Source organism: Armigeres subalbatus, chromosome 3 (assembly GCF_024139115.2).
Source record: "Armigeres subalbatus isolate Guangzhou_Male chromosome 3, GZ_Asu_2, whole genome shotgun sequence".
In the NCBI taxonomy this organism is placed as follows: Eukaryota; Metazoa; Arthropoda; class Insecta; order Diptera; family Culicidae; genus Armigeres; species Armigeres subalbatus.
Window position 1 is genome coordinate 116,025,519 of NC_085141.1, and position 27,971 is coordinate 116,053,489.

General features: G+C 42.7%; 1 protein-coding gene across 9 annotated transcripts in view; it reads right to left on the reverse strand.

Moving 5' to 3' along the window:
- LOC134220600 (voltage-dependent calcium channel type A subunit alpha-1) overlaps window positions 1-14,899 on the reverse strand; it is a 283,554-nt gene extending 268,655 nt beyond the window's left edge. For all 9 annotated transcript variants that reach the window (XM_062699693.1, XM_062699692.1, XM_062699696.1 and 6 more), the window contains exon 1: window positions 14,685-14,899. In XM_062699693.1, the coding sequence (XP_062555677.1) occupies window positions 14,685-14,899 (215 nt within the window). The remainder of the gene's footprint in view (window positions 1-14,684) is intronic.
- Window positions 14,900-27,971: the final 13,072 nt, after the last annotated feature.

Below are 27,971 nucleotides of genomic sequence, written 5' to 3' on the forward strand. Positions count from 1 at the left end.
CTGTTTCCACTAAGAAAACACTACAATTCACTCGAACACACCGGAACTTAGCACAATAACCCAAATTTCACTAGAACAAACGGCAAATTTCCACATAAAACGCCAGCAGAAAAAGTTCCTTCTGCTGACACAGATTTTCTTCCTTCACACACCCCGAAAAATGGGCTCAGCGGAGCTCGCAAATTGCGTGTATGAACCAGAGCAAAGTTCGACAGTGAATGAGGCCCTCGCAGTGAAGTGCCGTTTTTCGTCCTCGGAGTGCGTCCTCCTTTGGGGGTGGTGGTCGATGAACGGCGTGTCCCGATGGAGCGAGCCTATCCGTACATGGATCAGCTGGGGAAACGAGGGGAAGATGAACCGCTGCCTGTGTGGGTAGGGATCACCCACACCGTCACGTCCAGGAAGGTCCCCCGGTGTTGGTGCACAACGTGGTCGCTGACGAATGTAAACAATCGACTTGGGGGTTCGGGAAAACGGCGATTCGGTGACAACGGCTGGGTGCGCTGGCACGGTGGCTTGTTTTGATGAGTGGAATCGCGTGGGAAATGCGGCAGTAAAATGTGTCAATATGGGATCGTAACTAGCGCGTGTATTACTATGGTTGGGTGGGAGGCCGCCCTGCCTGCACCTGGTTGATGCGATAGGGTGGAGGAGATAGCTTTACGCTGTTGAACAAACAGGTGTCAATTGGGCGGCAATTCTTAGTTCATCCAGGTGATATGATACCAACGAGTATTTATACGATATGGAGCGCTTTTCAAGTAAGCCGTTTCAGTAATTTATAATCAAATTTTGTATATTTGTGTGTTTCGGGGGAACCTTAACTTATGCGGCAGCTTTCTCGTTATAAAATAGCTAACTTTTTAGACTATTTAACACAAACATTATGATTCAAAATAAACAAAATTGCTCAGTAAACAACAAACAGCCGCATAGCCGTTGCAGTTGTTGTATAATAGCAAACAAACTACATTTTATTTTTTTTTTTCAAAATTTTACTAAAAGCAAGCATGAAAAGACCAAATTCCGAGTTTTACTATTGATCCGCGCATAGGAGAAATCGGAAGATTCGGAGCCAATTTGCTCAAAACCAGTTCTTTGTTGTTTTCTTGGAATTGTGTAAAATAGATATAGGGTAGTATAACCGTACGATCCGTCCGCGCCTTCCGAAAGGATTAGCAGATGGTTTAAGCGCCACTCCTAATGGAGACCATCCACCTGTTTTAGGGTTGCCCGGCCTAAGACCTTTCAGGGGAAAGGGTTATTGTTTTCCAATAATGGAAGGAAAGCGCGAAGATCGACAGGCTATAGGGATTCCAAAGAAAATTACTCCCCCTTCGAAACACGCTCGATCATTAAGAAGAGCAAAAACAATCTAGTTGAAGGCAGAATATTCGCTTACAGTCGTTATCATCATCGGTTGGCTATAAACAGCTCACCCCGATCAGATTTGGAAAAATAGAGAGTGTCCGTTGGTTGGATTCAGGGCCAACCTCCCCAGTAAAACAATCAAAAAGAAAATGCTACAAAATAACGAAACCGGGTGACATGGAAACCTCCTCTACATTACCTCTTCTCGTTCCTGCGAACTAAACAAGTCGGTTTGTCTGTGGTACCCTATTGCATTTATTCGAACTCGACAATAACACAATGCTTTCAAATTTCAATTCATTGACATCGATTTATTTCGTAATTCAAAAAAACTCTCTCTCTCTCTTCTCCTCTAATTCTGTTCGCTTTTCTTTATCTTCCACTATCGTACTATTCTCCTATCACGTGCTTAATGTGCGGTGTTGGCATTCACATTATGTGATCGGCTAACAAAGAAAGAGCCTCTCACGCCACGCATCACCAACCAAAATTGGGAGCAGGCAAAACCAAACGATTTTTCACCAAGCTTGCTTGGGCGATTTAATTTGCATGCATGCGTTTACTTAGGGTCTGTTCACAAATTACGTAACGCAAAAATCCGAGTTTTTGACCCCTCCCTCCCCCTCGTAACAAAAAGTAACATTTTTCGCACCCCCTCCCTCCCCCATATAACGCGTAACTGAGAAATTTTTAATAATTTTTTTTCTTTCTGAAGCATGTGGGTTTTGGTATTTATTGAAAACTGTTAGAACAGGAACGGAACATGGCTAAAACCAAGGATATCAAATGCAGCTAGTAAAAACTTAAATAGAACTAGCGACCATGGCCATTCATATTTTAGTTTAGCGGGACTGTTCTTTCGAGAAATACGATATTCGCTTTGTTCTTTTATGCATAACGCACCCGCTATGTGCTTGATTTCGGTAATGACTAAAACGATAGCGATAGACAAATCATTTTTAAATTTAACTGTTTATGTGGTTGAGCTAAAGTGCAATTGCTTAGAATAAAAATGCCTCGAAATTTAGCAACAATTATTCGAACAAGACTCGTTGTCTTTTAAGATTCCCAAAAAACATCAAAATAGCCTTCACAAGTAAAAAACTACAAAGACTAGCATGGGACAATTATGCGTAGTATAGTAGTGAAGAGGAAAGGTTAGTACGTATTCATCGTCGTGATTAAGACATAGCAATTACTTCAATCAGTGATTAAAAAAAACCTTCAAGATTAACTTTTATTCGCGTTATGCGTAACATTTACTTGTACCCACCCCCTCCCCCACCTTTTAGTGTAACAAAGTATAACGCAAGTTGGACCTCCCCCCTCCCCCCAAAAGCGTTACGTAATTTGTGAACAGACCCTTACGGACCATCACTTTTGTCGGCGTTGTTCTCCACGACGGGGACGCGGCTATCGGTCGCTTGCTGGACGATGCTGTTGACCGGTCGAAGAACGATGCGGTGCCGCAGGCGGCCTGATGAGCGGACGACGCCTACGCACGTGCTCCACGGACGGAGATGGCGGCGCTTGCCATGTGCTTACGGGATGGTGGAGAAGGTGACGCTTACCTACGGCTCATCTAACACGATGCCGGTCTCTTACACCGCGGTCGCGGTGCGCGCTCTGTTACGGTTCCTCCTTCTACGCTACGATAGTCTTCATGCGCCGACGGCGCCTCGCCAACGAGATGTGGACTTTGCTTTGCTGCTGCTGCTGCGCTCTCGGTCGTCACCGACAGCGGGAAAACGGTTGCTGTTGCTGCTGACTTGCTTTGCCTTCGCCCTGCCTGGGCGCGAAAATGTCGATCGCGGCCCCTTCCGGCAAAGTGGACCGCCGGGAAACTTTGACGCTGCAGAGTGGGGTCAGGAGTTGTCGCTGGCTGATACTGGTGAGGTGTCGGGCTTTCGGCACACTTGCCACGAATCTAGCATAAAACGTGTTTTCCACGATATTACCACATATCAAAAAGCACATTAAAAGCACGTGATTTACCTGTTCGATTATCCACACTCGCACACCCTTTTCTATTTGCACGTTGTTTTAGCTAAACTAGGAACTAGTTTCCAACTATCTTGCTATCACTAGGAGAGAGTTTGAACTTGAATAAGTAATTTCAAAAAGGCTACCATGTCACTTTACTACCTTGGAAATCACCTCACGACGCGAACTAGATGGACTACTCCTGCCTCTTCCACAATCCAGATCAAAGTGATCGAGTCGTAGTCAAGAATCCTCAGATTAAATGTAAGATTGTTCTAATTCTTAGCCTTCGGTTTCGACCTCACGAAGTCCCTAGATCGCATTTCCCCCTCCTAACGATCGAAGTGCAGGAAGCAATTAATCCATTCGGATCGCAGCATACTTTGCCTGCCGATCTTTCCCGAAAACTATCAAAGAGGCTTTGTTGGGATTTTCCCCAGGTGGATGGTCACTACCCGACCCGTGACGTAATCACACGCGCTCGCCACATGGTAGGCACGTTGATCTAGAACGTTCTGAGCGTTCTGCGAGCGTGAGAGAATAAAAGAGCTTTTGAAACGCGGTACAACGGACTGCTAATCTTTAATAAATTTGTGAAACTATTTACAAAAACTATCAATTAAACTACTTTCTATATTTCAATTATTAAATTATACAAAATATTTACAAAACTGTAACGGACCGAATGGCCGTTACAGTAGGTGTACCAATCATCGCCATAGTTAAGAACAACAAATTTTAAAAATATAAATAAAAGACATATGAATGGTGTTGATAGGGGAAGAGGCCCCAAAACGCCCCCCCGAGGCAAAACGCCTTTTGTAGTTTCCCTCATTTTTACCGTCATTAAGATGACCGCAACAAAACTAGATCTAAAATTATGTAGATTAGGCGAAAAATGTTTCAAAATAGTGCATGGGAAGGTCGGAAAAACCGAAAATTTCCACATTTTGAAGAAACATCTAACATTTTGGCGAGGCAAAACGCCCTAGTGGCAATAACCTACAATGTACTTGCGTCTCCACGTACTATCCATACCAGAATGCTGATTCGCCGACGCATGGTGCTTTGTTCCCTAGGAGCTGCCAGCAAAAAGGCGTTTTGCCTCATGAGTTTTCCGGCAACAGAATATCACCACTTTTTTGAAATGTGAATATTATCAATATGATTGAGATTTTTGACAATTTTTGAAAGGCATCAGCTAGCTATATGGTTTAACTGTTGCGTGAGGTAGAAACACCCATGAAAATCGTTATAGCTGAGGCATAGAAGCAGTCTATGCTTAGCTAGGGCATATTGCCCCTCCTTCCCCTATGTCAAACGAAAGGTTTCCCTTCCTGCTTCGTAGAACAAATTGCTTTCGCATGGGATTGGCCATAATGGGTCCACCAATGCGACAACTGGTGCAAAGGAGTACAAAAATTAATCAAATTAATTTTCAACAATTATGTTTTGATATGGAAATGCTAATATCATCTTCCAAACTTGGACGTACATGTTCATGATAGAATTAGAGGCGAAAGTATAGAATTGATAGTTCCGTTAGGATACGGCAGGCATGAAGAATGTTTTTATTAAGTCGATTTGAAAGCGAGCGGAGGGCAATATTTGTGATGGCACATATCACACGACCTTCCTTCTGCCAAGCTCCCGTATGAAGGGGGAGGGAAGAATATCAGTGTGGAAGCTGATATATCTCCACTGGCACTGATCCACCACTGATATTAGCATTTCCATATCATTGTAAATCGTTTAACTTCACGTAGAAGTAACACACACACGAAATCATTAATTTAATTATGTTTTGTTTGATTTGTAGGAGATTGAAGGTGATATCGTGTCATATGAATATGGTCTGAAAATGTTTTATGGTGATATGATGAGCCACTTGGTGTATAATGCACTACTGCGACAACTGGTGCTATGACCTGGTGTAGGTGGTGTACACCTACCCAATACAGTTTCTTAAACAAGTTGCTTGGCCGAGTATGTCAATTTGCTGAACAAACCATTAGGCGGAACCCATCTGACCGAAGGTCATTTGGCCAAAATTGCCGTTAGGCAGAAATAGTCGCCTTGGGAAAGCAAAATTAGACTGAAAATGACGCTTGGCCAAAATGGCGTTTGACCGAAAAGGTCATTTTGCGGTCGAAAATGTGGGTTGGTCGTCGTGAGACGTCTCACTTTTCACTTCTCACTTCCCTTCGCCCCCCCCCCCCCTTTTCTCACTGTCTCATTCCTCATTTAACACTTCTTGCTTCTCAATTATCACTTTTCGCTGCGAAAAGTGCGAAAAAAGGGTTCACCTCCAGTGCACAGTGGCTAAAATCGTGTTTTGAGCGCGTTTATTTAATAGTACCTCTATTATGCAATTCAACGTAATTGTGTCTTCGAGACAGTAAGTTATTGCGCTTTTCTGATCAATTCAGCTTACTGATCAATCCCCCTAAAAGTGAGATGAAAAATACAGCGAACAATTACAATTACAGTTCTTGTTTTGTTCTCTCAAGAGGATCATGATACAGTCAAACCTCCATGTATCGATGAAGTAATAATGGAAGTAATTTATGCCATATTGAAAAATAGTTTCTGGGTTACTGGGATGATCCCTGAAACAGCTTACCAAGGATTTTATATTCCACATCTCGATATTTCCATTAGTCGATGCACTATGGGGCCTCCAAAAGATATTTTAGTTACTAGATAAAGATTGTCGCTTCGGTTCCCTTTGTTCTGCTGTCCGGAACATGTTGGGTACCAAGCTGTCAAATCGTATGGATTTTCCTTCTTTGACATTTAGCTCCCCTATCCTCGCCAGCAAAAGATGTTCCGGAAAGCGACGACAGCGACAATCTTTATCTAGTAACTAAAATATCTTTTGGGCTTCCCCATAGAAACAGGCGGACAAAAATATTTTCTTCCTTCTTTCGAGCTTATAAGATGTTTTTTTATATTGTCAGAGCAGGGAAATGTTTTTAAGCAGCAATCTCAGTCATTTCCCGACCAGCTTTTAAAAAGGGTCTAATATTTTGACTCTATTCCGAATTTTGATCTTTTTTTTTAATTCCTTCATGATATCAAAACTTTCGTTGGTACGTTATGAAAGCTCTTTTAATTATCTTTACAACGCTATATATAAACCTTGTTATCGTGTCAGGGCTGCAAAATGGTGGGTTGACATCAAGGAAGGAGCGCCCAACAGAGCTCTGGTCTCCACAAGTTCCTATCTCACGCTTCCACGGGTCGTCCCATGACAAAAGACCGCCAGCTAAGGGTTGTGTACTTAGCTGGTAGTGCAGCCTGGGCACTGTCGTCCTTCTGACATCAGCTAGAGTGAGAAGGTACGCCTCAAGTCTGTTCACCAGGATGTGCGGCTCAAACAGCGTCTGCCTGGTACCCAGCGGCTGATCAACGAAATGCTGTATCGCGTCAACCATACCTAAGGTGGCAGCCCCACCAGCGCGATGTAGGTAACGCGACCCCGGTAAGGTAGCTTACTTAAGTCTCTCAAATATCACGAAAAATGGAGATAGAAGAAAAAGAGAACGTTATTTTTGGCAACCGACCCGGCAACGAAATAAGGACTATGATTGGAAACTCGGTACCTGGAATGTCAGGACCCTAAATGAACCTGGACGAGTGAGCCTTCTGGCTCGTGAACTGCAGAAGGTTGGAGTGAACGTGGCCGCTATTCAAGAAGTCCGATGGCCTAGATCCGGAGAACGTGAATTCCGAGCCGTGAACCCCACGACCAACACTGCATTCAAATATAACATCTATCACAGCGGCGGCGAAAAAGCAGAGCATGGAGTTGGATTCGTCGTGATGGGCAAGCAGACGAAGCGAGTGATGCGGTGGAAACCCATTAGCGAACGAATCTGTGTATTGAGGATACGGGGCAAATTCTTCAATTACAGCCTAATCAACGTTTACGCACCGACAAACGATAAATCTGACGACGTGAAGCACACGTTTTATGGATGTCTTGATAAAGCCTATGGAGAGTGCCCAAAGCATGATGTGAAAATTGTTATCGGAAACGCTAACGCTCAGGTCGGTAGAGAGGACTTTTTCCGTCCCACAATCGGTAGGTAGATCCTTCACTCCGCTATCAATGTCAACGGCCTACGACTAGTAAACCTCGCTGCTGCCAGAGGGATGGCCATCTGTAGCACCTACTTGGCACGAAAGAATATCCGAAAGCACACCTGGAGACATCCAAATGGTGAAACTTGCAACCAGATAGACCATGTTCTGGTGGATGGGCGCCATTTCTCGGATGTTATCGATATGCGGACATTCAGAGGTCCGAACATTGACTCCGATCACTACCTCGTTGTCAGTAAAATTCGATCACGGTTGTCAACTGTATCGAACGAAAGATCACAGCGAACGATGCGTTACAATATCCAGCGATTGTCGGCGGAAGGAGTATCGGCTGAGTACCGCCAGAAGCTCGACGAATGGATAAGTGCAATCAACGTTAGCGACAACATCAACGATCTATGGGAGTCGATCCATGGAGCGGTGAGCACAACAGCACGAGAAGTGGTAGGTACTGCACAGAGGCAACCCCGGACTTGTTGGTTCGATGTGGAGTGTCAGAGGGTGACAGACGAGAAGAACGTTGCCAGAAGCCGGATGATGGTGTCGGGTACCCGATCGAATAGAGATCGGTACAAGGAAGCAAGAGCAGCCGAAAAACGAACCCACCGCAGAAAGAAGAAAGAATATGAAGAATATGTGATTAGCGAGGCGCAGGAAAAAATGGAGCAGAACTATATGCGGAGGTTCTATGAGTCTGTCTATGGCGTGCGGAGAAAGACAGCGCCGTCTCCCGTCATGTGCAACGACCAACAAGGGAATTTGCTGACAGATAAAACCGAAGTGGCTGCCAGGTGGAAGCAACACTTCGAGACTTTGTTGAATAGTGGAAGTGACGGTGCATCGGTGAGCAGAATAAATATTAGCGACGATGGACAAGCTGTGGAGTCACCTACACTAGATGAGGTTAAAAAAGCTATTAAGAGCTGAAAAACAATAAGGCTGCGGGGAAGGACCAGCTCCCGGCTGGACTTCTCAAACATGGCAGTGAGTAGCTTTAAGAAGTTCTGCACCATATTATGTCGAAAATATGGGAAGACTAGGAAATGCCTGCTAGCTGGTTGGATGGCCTCATTTGCCCTCTTTAAGAAAGGGCACATACTGGAGTGCGCCAATTACCGAGGAATAACCCTCCTTAATTCAGCGTACAAAATTATGTCCCGTATTCTGTTCAACAGATTGAGACCGCTTGAAGAGTCCTTCGTCGGCGAATACCAAGCAGGTTTTCGTAAGGGCCGATCAACGATGGATCAAATGTTTACCCAGAGACAAATCCTTGATAAATTCCGGGAGTACAACTTGCAGACACATCATCTATTGATTGATTTCAAGGCGGCGTACGATTCAGTGAAACGGAATGAATTATGGCAAATTATGCTTGAACATGGCTTTCCGGCGATTCGTTTAACGTTGGACGGATCGAAATCAAGTGTAAGGGTTGCAGATGAAATATCGACGTCATTTGTTACCTTTGATGGATTAAAGCAGGGTGATGCACTCCCGAATCTACTGTTCAATATAACGCTCGAGGGAGCGATTAGAAGAGCTGGTGTGCAAAGAAGCGGTACCATTATCACAAGATCGCATATGCTCCTTGGATTTGCGGACGATATCGATATTATCGGGATTGATCGCCGTGCCGTGGAAGAGGCTTTTGTGCCTTTTAAGAGGGAGACAGTGAAGATTGGACCCACGATCAATACCAGCAAAACGAAGTACATGGTCGGTGGCAATCAACGTGGGTTCATTAGTGGTGGTGGTAGCGAAATGGTGCTGGATGGTGAAAAATTTGAAGTGGTAGAAGAATTTGTGTATCTTGGAACATTAGTGACGTGCGATAATGATGTTACCCGCGAGGTGAAAAGGCGTATTGCAGCTGCAAATAGGGCTTATTACGGACCTCGTAACCAGCTTAAGTCCCGTAGTCTGCAAACGAAAACAAAGCTCGCGCTGTATACTACTCTGATTCTTCCGGTGGCTTTATACGGTCATGAAACATGGACGTCCGTGAAACATGTAAGGCCGCGTACACGATGGCTTTTTGCAGTTGAAGAAGACCTGAGGGCGCTCCATGTTCACGGTGACTGGAAGCGATTGGCCCAGGATCGAGTCCAGTGAAGAAGGATACTCCATTCGGCGTAGGTTCATCGAAGAGCTGTAGCCCATCAAGCATCAAGTATCAAATAAGTATCGTGTCAGGAGAAACTTTTCAAAAACTGGTATGAAGTGAAGCAAGATTTTGAAACCCGCGTTTTTTACCTTTTTTCAACTTTGATAACTAATATCTCAAAAACTATAACTCGTAGGGACCTGAAATTTTGAAGTTTTCTTATCTTGTGTATCTACTTTCGATAAAAAATAGTGAAAAAATTATTGCTGAAAGTCGATCTTCCGATTAATGTCCGCCTAAATCCCCATAGTGCGATGGTCCCTTTCCCTTCAATATTGACTCATAGAGGTTAGACTGTAACCTATTTGAACCCTTCATAGACCCGAGCAGCACAAGCCAGACAAAAATGGTTGCAGTGACTTGATTGTGACCAAATCTAGTCACATAAGAGTGGCAGTGACCTAAGAGGAACATGTGTGCTGCTAGGGGAGAGCAGTTTCATTGAAGATGCACAACTTATCAATAAGAACTAAATCCTTTCTTGAAAAAACATAACAGTAATACTGTTATTTGACCATGGATCAGAGCCCTAGCCACATCTTTGTCTTGCTTCTACAATATCATCAGTAGAGCACCGCTCCTGGGATTCAGCTATATGTGCAAAACCATTTCCAGCTATAAAATTTGTCCCTCAAACGCCTCATAATTTAATGAGTAATCCAGAAAATATCGTAAATTGTTTGTAGGGTAGAAATGGCCATGCGATGACCACGGAACAGGTTCTAGAAACCTGGTATTTCCAGTGAAAAAGTCCTGCATAGAACATCAGTATAAATCAGTCGGCTGACACCTTGAGCTTCTGAGAATTTCTTGAGTAACCCAGCACGGTGTGTCTGTGACCATTATTAACGAAAAAAAATGTCCATCCATTCTGAACTCGCCTTTCGAAAGATATAATATCCAGGCGTCTGCTATGAAAATTTCAAAATCTTTCATCTAGGGAATCGAAAGTTATAGCAGTTACAAATTTAATGGTTTTTGCGTTCGATATCTCACTAATATGCAACCATGTATACCGTGAATTTCCTCCTGATTACATCCAAATAAATTATCATCAAATATGCAATTTGCAACCTCAATCAACTACCTAAAACCTATTCTTTGAATAATAAAAAAAAAATAGCAAAGGATGTTAGAGATAACATTGTACAAATATCGATGGCAAAATATACAATACAACCAAAATACAGTATTCAAATTACAGAATTATTGCACTCCAATCTTCTAATCATACCAAAGTGTGAATATTGTCTATGACAGACAAGTAACTACACTCTGTATGATGATTCTGATTTTTTTAATAATAAGATAATAGTTGGTAACATAGAATACCGCGCTGAAACAATGTTATCTTTCATTGGTACTGGGTAGTTAGTAAGACTAATAACCAACATTTAAACAACAATGTGCATCATTTGTTGTCAGTTATACAACCATCATCCAGTTAGATTCAAGCAGTGGTACGAAAACGAGTTCCATTTGGAAAAAAAATGGGAAAGGCTAGATCACATGAGGAAAACCGCTTTTTCCGAGAACGGTAGACGGAAAAAGCATATATGCACCACTTCGGAACGTCTCAACAATTTAACTGACTTTCTGAACTGCGATACATTTACATCATAAATTAATGCATTTACTACATAAATTAACTGACACAGGGAATACTAGTATCCGACTAGAAGATGGAAACCATCGCATTTCCATGAAGCCAGGTAAGAAAATGAGAGATTTCAAAAGACTAAAACTATTTAAGAAATATTTCACTGTCAAAAGACGATTTTAGTACAATTCCATTTAATTCCACCAAATCATATTACATATCGTATTTCGACCTCAACTGTATGGTCGTCTTTAGTGTCTCGTACTTAACTCGAATCAAGTCGAGACACTGAAGACGACCTTACAAGTCAACAGACTAAATACTCACGCTCCTCTAATGTGGACGTGTACAATACACATATGGAAGTGTTGGCTAGACAAATGGATTGCGAGTGATTTGACTATGCGTCCAATTTAGGAATCTCGAGCTCATTCAGTAGCCTCTAGGTTGCGAAGGCCGATGGAGGTCCTTCGTAGCTTAGTTGGTTAAAGCACTAGTCTAGCGTACTGTAGGGTCGTGGGTTCGAGTCCTACCGAAGGGAAAGTGGTTACCTCCAATACATATTCAATTCATTATCTTCCACAAAATGTACATATTCACATATAAGTTTTCACAAGGGGCAACTAACTCTAAACTTTCGACAGTATCCAAAAATACTAACAAATACTAGAGAAAAACTACGTCGTATCTACGGTAAATTGATCGAAGAGCCCTGGTTGAAAAAGCATGAAACACAACGGCACCCAGTCGATACAGTCCACCCAGTTTCAGGCAACACATGATTTCAGTCTCCTTTAAATTCTTAAAATATCTTTGAACAACTATTTATATTATTATTACTTTTTAAGTTATCTTTAGGGCCTACGCTTTGGTTTGATGCCATTCGTAATATAAAATGCGGTTTGAAAGTTTTCTAGAATCTGTAGAAGGTAGAAATCAGGTGTTTCCAATACGGGGGAGCATTGTGTTTCATTAAGTAACTAACAAACGCCATAACAACCGAACCAGCAACCGTTTCTTTGTTTGATGGAAATCGTGGATACTAGAAATATCATGAAACACTATTGCGAGACAATGAGTAATATTTTAGCAAAGTTTAGAGTTACTTGCCCCTTGAGTTTTCATAACATTGTAAATTAATTTATGTAGTAAATGCATTATTTTGTGAAGTAAATGCATCGTTTTTCAGAAAATCAGTTAAATTGTTGAGACGTTCCAAAGTGGTGCATATATGCTTTTTCCTTCTACCGTTCTCGGAAAGGCGGTTTTCCTCGGGTGATCTAGCCTTTCCCATTTTTTTTTCCAAATGGAACTCGTTTCCGTACCACTGCTTGAATCTAACTGGATGATGGTTGTATAACTGACAACAAGTGATGCACATTGTTGTTTAAATGTTGGTTACTAGTCTTACTAACTACCCAGTACCCATGAAAGACAAAATTGTTTCAGCGCGGTATTCTATGTTACCAACTATTATCATATTTCTAGACCAACATTTGAAAAGGGCGTAACAACCAAAATTTATTCCTTCTGATTCCTCGTCTACATATATAGCTATATATGAAGATAAGGAATCAGAAGGAATAAATTTTGGCTGTTACGCCCTTTTCAAATGTTGGTCTAGATTTGATAACAGCAAAATCATCACACACGCAAAAAAAAAGCGTTCATAAATTCGTGAACTAACAAGTTCACGGTGTATTTTTTCGTGAACAATAGCCACGGATTCGGGAACAAAGTCATGTTTTCTGGAACGTTCTGGAAAACGTGACTGGTGTTCTCGAATCCATGATTTAAATCACGGTGTATTTTTGCTGGTTCACGAATTCGGGAACGCTTTTTTTTGCGTGTACAGAGTGTAGTTACTTGTCTGTCATAGACAATATTCACACTTTGGTATGATTAGGAGATTGAAGTGCAATAATTCTGTAATTTGAATACTGTATTTTGGTTGTATTGTCTATTTTGCCATCGATATTTGTACAATGTTATCTCTAACATCCTTTGCTATTTTTTTCTATTATTCAAAGAATAGGTTTCAGGTTATAGTTGATTGAGGTTTCAAATTGCATATTTGATGATAATTTATTTGGATGTAATCAAGAGGAAATTCACGGTATATATGGTTGCATATTAGTGAGATATCGAACCCAAAAATCATTAAATTTGTAACTGCTATAACTTTCGATTCCCTAGATGAAAGATTTTGAAATTTTCATAGCAGATGCCTGGATATTATATCTTTCGAAAGGCGAGTTCAGAATGGATGGACATTTTTTTTCGTTAATAATGGTCACAGACACACCGTGCCAGAAAATGCCAAAGTGCTCTTTTTAAAAAATACTGGCAATTTTATTGCCACGGACCAAGACCCCGGAGTCCCTGGAAAGCCCATTCCGTAGCCTAATCTGGCATTTTGTATCGGATATTCCGGGTTCCCGGAATTTACCAAGAAACTTTGGCGTTTTCAAAGTTACTCATAAGATTCTGGAAAGATTTACGGGAGACCGCCTTATTTCGTGGTTCTATGATGGCCTTATCGTGGCGCTAACATCGACTCGGACCACTATATGGTGATGGTTAAACTGCGCCCAAAACTATGCGCCATCAACAATGTTCGGTACCGACGACCGCCGCGGTACGACCTAGAGCGACTGAAGCAACCTGATGTCGCCCCTGCATACGTGCAGCATCTCAGGGCAGCGTTGCCGGAAGAGGGGAGCTCGATGGGGCCCATCTTGAGGACTGCTGGAATACAGTTAAAGCAGCCATTAACGACGCATCGCAGTACAACGTCTGGTATGTGGATCGAAGTCGACAGAACGATTGGTTCGACGAAGAGTGCAGACAGATTCTGGAGGAGAAGGCTAGCACGATGATACTTTTATGCCCAGGGAAGTCGAGACAATTTCCAATCCGAAAATTGCCTAGACCGGCACCGGGAATCGAACCCAGCCACCCTCAGCATGGTCTTGCTTCGTAGCCGCGCGTCTTACCGCACGTCTAAGGAGGGCCCATAAATGTAATATGAAAGGTCGAAAATCTCGCCTATTGTGGACCACATTTTAAAGATGTACGTAATAAAGTGAAGATTTTAGCATTCAATATCACTTTCTTGGCTTAAAATTTGTTTTCCATAGACCATATGTTTCAGTTTATCTACTTTTTAATTGAAAGTCGTTCATGGGATCAGTGAATCCATATCCATCCAACGCATAAAAGAGTACCTATTCCTATAAAAGCACTTTGTTGCTATAAAAGTTTCGTCAACGTGTACCACGACGAATATAAAGATAGTAAGCACTTCCTTTATCCAGGAAATGATTTTCCCGGAAAGCTTTTCGACGAGTACTGTTATAAAAAGCTCTCAATCGTGAAACAGTTTGCGCTTTACTCTCTGTTTCCCCAATCACATCGCAAATCGCTCTCTGTTTACGGCGGGTTGGTAATACTCACATGATGTCACCTAGTTTCAGTCTTGTTTGTATTAAAGCACAGCTTTTGTGGTCACTGGTCGTCACCGCTCGCCGCCGGCGGGGTGATATTCGCGGTGTGTTTAGGCCATCGGGTGGTTCCAGTTGTGCCATCAGAGTGCTCCCTCCGAGTCGGACCATCGGCGAGGAACCACGCCGCCGGGTCGACATGTGCCGTCCTCCTACGCTACCGATCATCTGAAAGAAACATATGCCGACAGCGTGAAGAATAAAGGACAAATTAGCGCAATGATGCTGGCTGTGCTCACGATTTCGTGTCGAGTTGGTGAGTGAGCGAGCGGTGGGAATATGCACATATGGAAATCATACTCCATTAAGTGCAAACGGCGTATGCATGATATGAGGAGGAATTTTGATTAGGTGAACACTGCCTGTCGGAATGCATTATGGTGCTTTAGTGGTTTACGAACCGTTGAAATAGAAATACACTTTCAGGCACGAAAATGCTGAATAATTTGAAACTTTCGATAATGTATCCAGCATGAATTCTAAAACAAAGCTTGAGAAGATTTTTAAGCTATTTTACTGTTGATAATTCCCACTTTTTTCAAGAGAGCATTATCGTTTTGTTTTCAATATTTTTTACAGTAGTAAATCTTTAAAATAAAAACCTTCTTTTTCTTCTACTTTTTAACTTAGTATTTCAATACCATTTCCTCAATTATTAAGTCGAATTTGATGTATTTACATGTACATTACCGTACTTTCTCCCACGAAAATTTTAATCACGTATTATTGATTTATTGAGTAGTACTAATTTTAATCAAAAGTAAGTAAAATTCTTGTGAAACAGACGACAACACAACTTTACTCCCTATTGAGTAAAAAAGGGTGCATAACATAGTTGAAACATGACACTGGAAGGTTGAACCATTGCAATTCTCATATTTTTTCTAGGGTAAACCGACCTATTAAGGAAGGGTTAAGCACCGTGTCAAAACAAAATTATTTCAAAAATTCTTTAAAGATTACCTGTTGGTCTATTTCCACATTTCTGTAGTTGAATAGAATGCTGAACGTAAAAATTACTTCAATTGTGCTGAACTTATGCTATTTTGTTTTTATCACAATAAAAACTAACTACCGCAATAATAGGTCACAGTTGCCTGTATTTGCGATATTTTTTGAAGGTCAGTCCTGTTGTTGCGGTATTGCATGTAATTCTTATGGGGATCGATACCCTAACAAAAGGACCTTAGCACTACCGCAATAATAGTATCAAAGGAATCAAAGTTTTAATGAACAATGCTAATTTTTCATCATTTTGAACGGAATTTGTCAAACAAAAACTGTTCTAGTTGTTAATTCGAAGAGTTTAAACGTATCCACAGTTGTTTTTAATGCTTTTATATTCAAAATGGACTATTTTAACACTACCGCAACATTAGGCTATACAACAACGACAGGATGTTTAACCCTATATGATTACGTGAACGGAAGAGTTCTCCATTTCAACTAAATGAGTTTATATAAGAATCACATCCATCACGTTTGGTTTCACTTAGAATTATGCAAATTGAATCATTCATACAACCACTTCATAAACGGAACGAACTTTATTAAAGAAAAACATCCTGGCTGTAGACCTGCTATCGTCATCTACTTCTTGCAAAGATTCGCGGTGGCTCATACCCGCTGGATATGGCTGGTCTCTCTCCGCCACTCGTATCAAAACAACACCACGGTGCATTCTACATCTAAACGTGATAGCGTAATGCACAGACAAACAGACGTCATGCAAACCGTTTCCGTATTGCCCGAATGTTCAACTGTTGAACTGGCATTTGATCAACTGGTCTGTGCGCTTGAAAATGTTTTATGAAATGGAAATCAGTTTTATAAAATTATCTACCATATTGACGGACTTTTACACCAAGAAATCAAAAGTGGACCATCGTGATGTATTCCATCTGCAAAGAAAGTCGGTAGGTTTGTGATGGATCGTTCCAAGCTGGGAGTTAATGCTTATGGTGGAAAATTGTTTACGTTTTCCATTATTTCTGCACTTTGTACTCACACTTGTTTTCTTATCAAGGAACGATAACGTTGACGGTATGCGGACGAGCCCTGGAAAATGCACTTTTAAGTGGCATTCATTCCGCTAAGCTTTATCATGAGTTTCTAAAAAAATTCAACAGCATAAAGCTCGTTTTAAAACAAATCTTATAGTTATCATAAAATTCACCAACCCATGTAAGACCCATGCCTCAAAAACATGAGTACTTCGATGTAGTTCAAACATTTTTGTTTATTGTTGATTTTATGCGAAAAAAAAAAAAAATAATCCAAAATGCAGGCCCAATCAAGGTACATGGTTAAAGTTGCATAAATTTCATCTCTCAGCACAGTGTTTCATGCTAGAAAACAATCTCACCGTCTAATCTTATTTACATGTCTAATGGTCGCATAAAGTGTTCCTTCGCATGTGTATCTTTACTGTCTTTGATCGTTTCGATGCTCAAAATTATTTATTATAATAACGGACGACGTTAAAGCTGTGACCTGTGTGGCTTGTTATACACCACGCCATCAGAAGACTCTCCAGGCGCATCCACCTTCAGCTCTTCATACAACTTTCTCAGTGACCGTGTTCAACAAAATTAAAATTTATGCCATTATTGACACCTCAAACAGAAAAAAATAAAAGATATAAGGTTGGTTACGCTGTTATACAATATAGGGTAAGACTTCCACAATCACACAGTATGACGGTTTTACAAATATTTAAAGGTACCAACTTATTTTCACCCTTAGTTAGTTTTAGTTTTCTAGAAATATAACTGGGGCGTTTTGGCCAAGTAGGGCACATTATATCGTCTTATACAGATAGCTTTTCGTTTTTATCTTTGCAGTTTTGATCCCTTAGGTCGTCTGATGTTTTAGAGACATAACGACACACATACTTTAATTTTCTTTTCAAAAGGCTTTTCAAAAGGCTCTTTTCTGCAAAAATTGCACAAAAGCATATTGACATATTGTTAATTTTGAGGCGTGGAAAGCTTAACTTTTATACAAAAATGACAGATAAACTAAGAATTGTGAAAACTATCATGCTCATAAATTCAAATTCCGCTGGGGAAAGTTGTAGTGCCGCATAGTAGATGAAAAAGATAAACAGTATCATAACGAACGACAATACTAAATACAGATTAAAAACGAAGCACAGGCAAACACGAAAACAACGGCATGGTGGAAGCAACAATTTGTTTACGCTGGTTTCGTTTAAAAGCTATCTAACTTTTATCGCAGAATTAATATTAATGGGCTCGGTGCGGAACAACTTTATTCAGTCGCGCGACAGCGGCGATGCCATTCCGAGGGGACCGTCGGCGTCAGTTCGGTTATGATGGTTGGTAGATGATGGAAATAGAATGGCGATCCAATATAGAGAGCAAAAATGGCTCAATTTAGTTGATCAAATTCTGCTATAGCTTTGAATCACAGTAATTTTAATCCTACCTTATTTAACAGTTATTAGAAACATTATTTAACAGTTATTAGGATCTCCTGTTGGCTTTGCGAGCAAAGGCTTAGGATTGCCAATCCGTAGATGGCGAGTTCGGTTCTCGGTCCGATCTAGGATGTTTTCGGGTGGGAAATATTCTTGACATAGTGTATCCATTGGACTTGCCATACAAGACACAGACTCATTGAATAGTGGGCATAGAAAAGCTTTCAATTAATAACAAAGGAAATGCTAAAAGAATACTTAATTCAAAATCAAGCTTTTCCTCAGTTATTAAATGAAAGCTTTCCTATGCCAGCCATTGCATGAGTATGTATTTTGTGTGACAAGCACTTTGTGCCCAAGGAGCCCATTCGAAAACGACCTTGACTGAATCGGGAATATAACTCGCCATCTCCGGAAGGCAATCCTACGCTTTTGCTCGCAAGGTAAATGTTTTCTAGTATTCGTGATGGTGGCATCAGGAAAATTGATAATTAAATAATATTAAAGTTTAAAATAGCACATCTCCTCTAGGTAAGTTTTTATAATTTATAGAGTTGCAATATTCTAAGTTCTTATAATAAATTACAGCCAAAATAAGAAAACCAGATGTAAACTTCGAGTTCAAACCTTTAAATAAAAAGTCTCCAAAAAACCGCTGGCCGATTGAAAAATTTGAAGAATCTTTTAAACTTGACACATCCTGATGGAGGATTAACGTAAGTATGCTCCATTCAAAATCACACATTGGTTATCATCTATTTTGTTCCTGCTTTTTTAAGAAATTATATAAGTATGGCACCTTTTGAGTGGACATTGCTGATTATACAGAGAGATTGGAACTCATACAGTGAAACGATATTGGCGAAGAAATATACCCATTTTAGAATATTAATCCGGATAAAATATCTAGAAAATATTTGAATGAATTTCTTTAGATTTTTTTAGATTCAATGAAAAATCCAGTGAAGTTTAAATGCAGATCAGGTAAATGCTACGTGAAGTTAATTTTGTCACGGAAATGTTTGGTACAATACACCTGCGTCCAGTAAACTGACGTTTTGTTTCGGATTCAAGTAGAATTCCTCTGAAAAATAAGGTGGAAAATATCTACGTGTCTTTTCAGGTAAATGCAACGTGTAAATCATTTGCAGTGTTGAAAATGCTGGTTTTCCGCAAAAGCCGAAGCTGCCACACTAACACAATCTCTCTTAAATTGTTGCCAATTTTTCATTTTTTTAACAATAAAAAATCCTACGTACGACAGGAAATCGGAGATCTAGCTCCAACCTCTATGATGTCCGCTAATCAGCAGGTTGAGGCCTGAGTGTAAAATAATCGAATATTGTATGTGAACTAAATTAATGATTTTCGTGTGTGTTACTTCTACGTGAACTTAAACGATTTACAATGATATGGAAATGCTAATATCATCTTCCAAACTTGGACGTACATGTTCATGATAGCATTAGAGGCGAAAGTATAGAATTGATAGTTCCGTTAGGATACGGCAGGCATGAAGAATGTTTTTATAGAAGTCGATTTGAAAGCGAGCGGAGGGCAATATTTGTGATGGCACATATCGCACGACCTTCCTTCTGATATTCTTCCCTCCCCCTTCATACGGGAGCTTGGCAGAAGGAAGGTCGTGCGATATGTGCCATCACAAATATTGCCCTCCGCTCGCTTTCAAATTGACTTCTATAAAAACATTCTTCATGCCTGCCGTATCCTAACGGAACTAGGGACATGGCAGGTATTTCCGTCCATCGTCATAGGGGCTAAAACCAACGAAAGCAACGTACTTTTGCTAGAACTCCACTATAGCAGAACGTTTTTCCTGAGCTTTCGTTTTGGTACGTATGAATTTTTCAAAAAAGCGTCTCTTTTATTGGTTTTTGAGACTATGACGAACAGACGAAAATACCTGCCGTGTCCCTATCAATTCTATACTTTCGCCTCTAATGCTATCATGAACATGTACGTCCAAGTTTGGAAGATGATATTAGCATTTCCATATCATTGTATGTGAACCTTTCCACCTTTCTTCACTTGTCAGTTTACTTCCAGACACATTCATAGTCGGCTCTGGAATGTCAATATTCGGTTGAATATTAGTCATTGAATATTTATGCACATTCTACATATTGATAAATTATATGAAATCTGAACACATTTTAAATGAGTAAAGCAATTTATCACTTAAAAGTGAGTCCGATTTCCATCTGCGAGTCACTTTCAACGGTGGGGAATCTCATCGATTTGTTCTCGGCGAAAAATGACAAAACAAAACTTTGGCAGACTGTCCGGACGTTTCGGTCGATTTACTGGCCATCAACAATCTGCTGCGGACAAATCTTCCGATCACTAAATATTCTCTAACAGACAACCATTACTACTTAATAGTAAGTGGATCGGCTGGTCGTCGAAATCTAGTTTTGCTTTGTGCGGAAAGCAAAACGGTCGTCCGGTCACCTTAATTTTGTTCTGCTTTGCGCGGGCGAGTAAATAAATCAGAAAGTGAAAGTTTGTTCCATGTCCAGTCGTGTTTCTCTAGTAAGCGAGTTTGCATCCTATCCCAAGACAATCGTGGAGATGCAGAGGTATACTCGGTCTCTAGTAGGAACGAGAGTCGGACTAACAATCCTTCCCTTCCTATATGACCGTAAGGGCGTGGCCGGCGCCGTTATTGACTTTCAATATTTGAGCTCCCGAAACGTGTACATTGAGAATGGGTAGCTAATCCCAAGCCCAATTCATTGTGTTCTCTGTACAATTTCGCAAGTTCAGTCAATCACGGAGTAGCAACTACTAATTGTGCGGTCATAATGCTCATGCTCATGCTCATTCGGACCGAGGTTGCTTCATGAAGATGAATAGCTCAAGCTCTGGTTGGGGCTATGAAATAGTGAGCTGACAACTGGGAAAGAGCGACTAGCATAGCTCTGGTCATAACTCACAATACTCACGCTTCCACAGGTCTGCCGATGACAATCGACCGCCAGCTAATGGTTGCATACTTAGATGGTAGTGTAGCCTTGGCACTAGCAAAGAATGACAAAGATGATTACGCCACAATTCCCCAAAACACTTCTTACCTCTCTGTAGCGTTGTTTATCTCGGGCCACAAGAGTATCCAATAAGTAAGTGCACTCTGGAGGCGTCATTTTCCGCTCAATACTGAACTACGTGGTCGATGTCATCATAACCGGTTCAGCACCAGCATGAATAGCTATCGACAAGGCTTATTTGGTAGAGATTTGCGTTTAGTGAAGAGTGGTTAGACATAAGTCTTGACATCACGCGAATGAGGCCTTGACTTAAGTCCACACCTCTGGACCACGCTCACGCAAAAACTTTGGGAACTATGATTACTATCGCAACCAGACACCTAGGGAGGTGAACCCAGGTAGTGTGAGGATGGGATCACTACTCCCGACCCACTAAAACCAACTCCTTCCTCTCCAGTCATTCCCGCGGCCCACAATTAAGCAATACTTTAGGGGATGGCTATTGGGCATTGCGCCCCCTACATGATGTACACAAGGGCACGTATGCGCCTCAAATCTCCTAGCACTCCCCATGCACCATTGGTGCACAAGACACACTGGCACCACATGTGCCCCAACACTCACCTGCCTATGTCGCTCGAATGATTGCAAGAGACTTACAGGTACCCTGCAGGATGTACCATGCCTCCATCTCACAACAAAGACAGTCCTCATTCAGTATGGTGTTCACCCCGTCCTGCAACCACTTGTCTACCAAGCCGGAGGCGACCCTAGGTTGGTGGCTCATATGCCGCTCCTACCTCAGCTACGAGGCAGACCCTTTCATGTCTCCTATTTCTGAGGTGCCGCAGAAACATCAACCCCCGGACACTCCTACCAGGCATAGCGAGACTTTCGTGTCCCCTAATTCTGAGGTTCCGCGGGGTTGTACTGGGCCTGGCGATATGGCCGAATTTACACCGTTACGCACTACTTCCGAGTATTCATATCCCAACGTAACGTTTTATGTTTGGATGTTATGAAAAAATGGTCTATGGGTTGTTCAGAAATTATCCCCAAGGCGAAGTAAATTGCTGCCAGCTCAGTAATATAAACCGAGAACGGTTATTGAAGTTTTTGGAAGGGAGTTGAATACTCTTCAACGAAGCCAGTGGCTCTATCAGTTAAATATATTTTGTTGCAATTGACATGTTGGTATTTTTTCAGCAAAGATAGGCGGAATAGAAAGATTTCGAAGAAGATCTGCTATTCCTTGGATAGCATGTTTCATGGACGGACTACATTCAAAGGAAGAAATGGCGTTGGTGAAGTGCACATGGAAGAAAAAGATCTGACGATTTATAGTTGAGATAGAATTAGAGAAATCTTGACCGGCGAACCAGCTCAAGCATATTATCAATGTTTTCTTAGTGTGTTACTTGCTCTACAATTGATCAGTATTGCAAGTGAGAGTTCCCAAAAACGGTACTTTAAAGGAGTGACTCCTGCAGGCCTATGCTATAAGTGAATTGCATGCAGCTCAGATGACACAAATCTGCTAAGAGCATGCAGGAAGAGCCGTATTCTAAAACAGAGAGAATAATTGTTCCGTAGAGTTTGATGGCATCTTCCGGGTATGGGATCCTATGCTGGAGATTGATCGTAGAAAGTTGACCATTATTAGACATTATTCGATCAACTAGTCAAAATCGGTTTTCCAGGTACATTTGGAATCAAACCAGATAAAACAATGTATCTATACGTCAAAGAATGGTTATTGCGAGAATATAGAAAAATTCGAACGAGGGTCCGATGGTCGACGTCGGAAAGTTGTTCCGCAAACGTCAAATCACTTGATGCACGGAAAATAATGTTGGTTGATATTTTCGGTGTGAATTTTGATTATTGAAATAAAAGAAAATATGTAACTTTAAACGAGTGTTACTTGGTACTTACTTATGGATCCTGTACACCTCCGGTGGTGCAAAGGGCCGACTTGCAAGATCTCCATCCTGAGCGTTGCCCGGCTATCGCTTTAACCTGTTGCCAGGTTAGATTTCGGTCGACTTCTTTTATTTCTTTATTGAGGCTTTGCCGCCTTGAGCCTCTGGGTCTGCCTCTGCTGCGATGTCCCGCTGGGTTCCAGTCTAATGCTTGTTTACAGATTTCGTTTCCGCCCCTACGTAGAGTGTGGCCGACCCAGCCCCACTTCCGATCCCAACTTTCTGTTGCTATCGGCCTCTGGTGACAACGACGATGGAGCTCGTTGTTTGAGATCCAGTTGTGAGGCCACCAGGCAGCCGTTGAGTGTTCTCCACTGATACACACCATGTTTCGCTAGCGTATAACAGCACAGATTTCACGTTAGAGTTGAAAATTCGTATTTTTGTACGTTCACTTATCAGCCTGTTTTTCCAGATATTTCTTAAACTCGCAAAGGCAGCCCTTGCTTTCTTGATCTGTGCGCCTATGTCGATCTTGGTACCGCCGTCTGACGCCATTTGGCTACCAATATATTGGAAGCTTCCAACATTCTCAACTGGTTGCCTGGCTACTGTGAAACTAGAAGGAGACACCGTGTTTATATCCAACGATTTGGTTTTATTGACGTTGATGACTAAACCTGTCGAAGAGGAGCGCTCGGCAAGGTCGTTGAGCTTACTCTGCATATCAGAGCGCCGTTGCGCGAGGACTGCAACATCATCAGCCAATTCGAAGTCGTTTTGGTGCTTCATGGTTATAGGCTGCCATAACAGCCCGCGGTTTGGTTCACGGTCAATCGCATCTACCAGAATCTCATCGATTACGATGAGGAACAGTAACGGTGATAGAATACAACCTTGCCTCACACCAGCTACGACCCGGATAGGGTCGGACAGGACCCCATTGTGCAGCACTCTATACGAAAAGGCCTCGTACTCGATGAGGCCGATTTTCTCAAAAACCCCCTTGCGTCTCAAAGCGCCACATATATTCTCGTGATTGAGACGGTCGAAAGCTTTTTCGTAGTCAATGAATACCAAGTAAAGGGACTCTTGAAATTCGTTGACCTGCTCCAGAATGATACGGAGCGTGACAATATGGTCCACACAGGATCTTCCGGCACGGAATCCGGCCTGCTGCCGCCAGAGAGTCGCATCGATCTTCTCCTGAATCCGGGCTAGGATAATTTTGCATAGAACTTTGAGAACGGTACACAGCAACACAATGCCTCGCCAGTTATCGCATACAGTCAGGTCACCCTTCTTGGGTACCTTCACTAAGATGGGCGGTTGTCATGGGGTCAGCTTTGAGCATCTCGATCGACCCCTGGGGCTTTATTCGATTTCATGCTTTGGATGGCTGTTTGATTCTCTAGCAGTTACGGAGCTTCGGTATTGACGCGTGATATACCGCGGATCCTAGGCAGATCATGCCGAGGTGGTGATGGCCTGGCTGGCACTTGAAAAAGTTGTTCGAAGTGCTCGAACCAGCGTTTCAGCTGGTCAGTTGGGTCGGTCAATAACTGATCATTCGCGTCTTTCGCAGGCATCGTTGCATTCATCTTCGCCCCGCTTAAGCGTCGTGAGATATGGCGAATGACGCCGGTTGCGGCGGCTCTCTCTCCTTCGTCGGCCAGAGAGTCTTCCCACGCTCGCTTGTTCCGTTTTACTTCCTTCTCAAGAGCCGCGTATCGTTGGCGGGCTAAGACTTTGGCTCCTCTGGTTTTTGATCACTCTATCTCTGTAGCACGCGTCTCCAGTTCTTTAGCAAAGGACCGTTTCACCATGGCATCTTCCAGTCGGCGTGTGTTGAATCGTCTTCCAACTCTTTCCTCCTGCCGACGAATCCGCGCAATGCGCAGGCGTATTTCGCCGATGAGGAGGTGATGATCAGACGCGATATCGGCACTACGTTTATTCCGTACATCAAGAAGGCTCCATTTCCATTTTCGGCTGATGCAGATGTGGTTGATTTGATTTTCTGTGAAGCCGTCACTTGAGACCCACGTGACCTTGTGAACCGGTCGATGAGGGAAGAGCGATCCCCCGATCACCATGTCGTTATTACCACAAAATTCTGTGAACAGCTCTCCGTTTTCGCTCATTTCTCCGAGACCATGGCGTCCCATAATGCGCTCATGGTTCGAGTTGTCGGATCCGATCTTCGCATTGAAGTTGCCGAAACCGATCTTGATATCACCCTTTGGAATTCTATCTACGACGGCATTGAGTTGACTGTAGAAGTTCTGTTTGTCTTACAGATCGGCAGCATCGGTTGGAGCATAACATTGGATTATAGTAAGGTTTCGGACCCGTGTTCTAAATCTAGCATCGATTATCCTTTCACTAATAGGTTCCCACTTCATAAGCGCAGAGTGTGCATGGGCGCTTAGTAGCCAACTCCGCGATGCGGGGGAACGTGTTCAGGTTCACCTCGTAAACCAGAGTATAGTAGAACTTGTCCCGACGGCGTTCTGTGTGCTCCAAAGTTTGGCCAACGGACTTCACTCAGTCCCAGGATCTCAAGCTTCAAGCGGCGTGCCTAATTGGCAAGTTGTGCCAATTTACCCTGCTGGGCTAGCGTTAAAACGTTCCATGTTTCTATTCGTGTCAGTTGTTTCGCGCTAAGAGTCGTCGCTGTAAAATCAGTCCGTATTCTTTCATTATCGGATTATCGAACAAATTGATGTTTTGGGAATAGTAGGTTGTTGGCGCAAGGTTCCCTATCCACCGGGATGGAGCTGCCATCTTAGGTATAGCTTCCGGGGAATAGCATTTCATACTCAACCGCTGAATGCCAGAACAGACGCTGTTGGAGCCGCACCTCCTTGGTTAAAAGACGCTCGATCAGTCGGGTCAAATATGTTTAAAGTCCCACCCAACACCAGGACTAGGCTAGTGCGCTTTGAGCGACACACGGTCGGGGCCTGCTCGGGTACACATGCAGCTTTTTACAGAAGTTCAACAGAGCCCACTGTCGAACCCCACCTAGGATGTGGACCCCACAGGACGCACCCTCTCACTCTAGCTGATGTCAGAAGGACAATAGTGCCCAGGCTACACTACCAGCTAAGTACGCAACCCTTAGCTGGCGGTCAATTGTCATCGGAAGACCCGTGGAAGCGTGAGTATTGTATTGGAACTTGTCAGGACCAGAGCTATTTTGGGCGCCCCTTCCCGGATGTCAACTCACCATTTCGAAGCCCAATGTAGCAGGGAAACCTCCCAAAATTCCCTGTGGAGAACTCCTTCGGATTTTTTTAATTGCTCTAGAAATTCCGGCGAAAAAAAGGGTTAAGGAATTTCTTCAAACTATTTTATGAAAAAGATTATTTTTTTTTAGGAATTTCTTTAAGAAATTGATGACCCCTTCTTTAAAAGCGGTCAAGGTTCATGAAAAAATTATCAAATTTATTGCTTTTTTGTCTTTTTCAATGGATTTTTTAAATTTCATTGATTATTTTGTGATAAGCTTTCAATTTTTGTAATTGTTTATTGTTAATATTGATTGTTTATTGTTAATATGAAGGGCAGCAGGGACTATGTCCAAGGGCTTGACGATCCCTCCCCAGGCCATCTGCGAGTTGTGGGGCTTGCCTAGGATGTGGTGGGGTTTGACAGTGGGCCCTGTTAAACCTCTATAAAAAGCTGCATGTATCCGCAAGTAGGCCCCACCAAAGCGACCGTGTGCCGCTCAAAGCGCACAAGCCCAAGTCCTGGTGTTAGGTGGGACGCTAAACAGCCCTGACACGACGGCCCTCCGACGAGACAGGAGGTTTGCGCTGGCCCAATAAGCCGCCTAGAAAACCAATCATTACGAACAATATAAGAAATAATGCGACTCGATATAATCGGCAAAGACCTAGGCGACGAATACAGGATCACGATTGGAAGCTTGGAACATGGAATTGCAAGTCGCTAGGTTTCGCTGGTTGCGACAGGATGATCTACGATGAATTACATCCCCGCAATTTCGACGTCGTGGCGCTGCAGGAGATTTGCTGGACAGGACAGAAAGTGTGGAAAAGCGGGCATCGAGCGGCTACCTTCTACCAAAGCTGTGGCACCACCAACGAGCTGGGAACCGGCTTCATAGTGCTGGGTAAGATGCGCCAACGCGTGATTGGGTGGCAGCCAATCAACGCAAGGATGTGCAAGCTGAGGATTAAAGGCCGTTTCTTCAACTATAGCATCATCAACGTGCACTGCCCACACGAAGGGAGACCCGACGACGAGAAAGAAGCGTTCTACGCACAGCTGGAGCAGACATACGATGGATGCCCACTGCGGGACGTTAAAATCGTCATCGGTGACATGAACGCACAGGTAGGAAGGGAGGAAATGTATAGACCGGTCATCGGACCGGATAGTCTGCACACCGTATCGAATGACAACGGCCAACGATGCATAAACTTCGCAGCCTCCCGCGGAATGGTAGTCCGAAGCACCTTCTTTCCCCGCAAAAATATCCACAAGGCCACATGGAGATCACCTAACCAAGAAACGGAAAACCAAATCGACCACGTTCTAATCGACGGTAAATTCTTCTCCGACATCACGAACGTCCGCACTTACCGCAGTGCGAATATTGAATCCGACCACTACCTCGTTGCAGTATGCCTGCGCTCAAAACTCTCGACGGTGTACAACACGCGTCGAAGTCGGACGCCGCGGCTTAACATTGGGCGGCTACAAGATGGTAGACTAGCCCAAGAATACGCGCAGCAGCTGGAAGTGGCACTTCCAACGGAAGAGCAGCTAGGCGCAGCGTCTCTTGAAGATGGCTGGAGATATTCGATCCGCTATTGGTAGCACCGCAACCGCTGAAC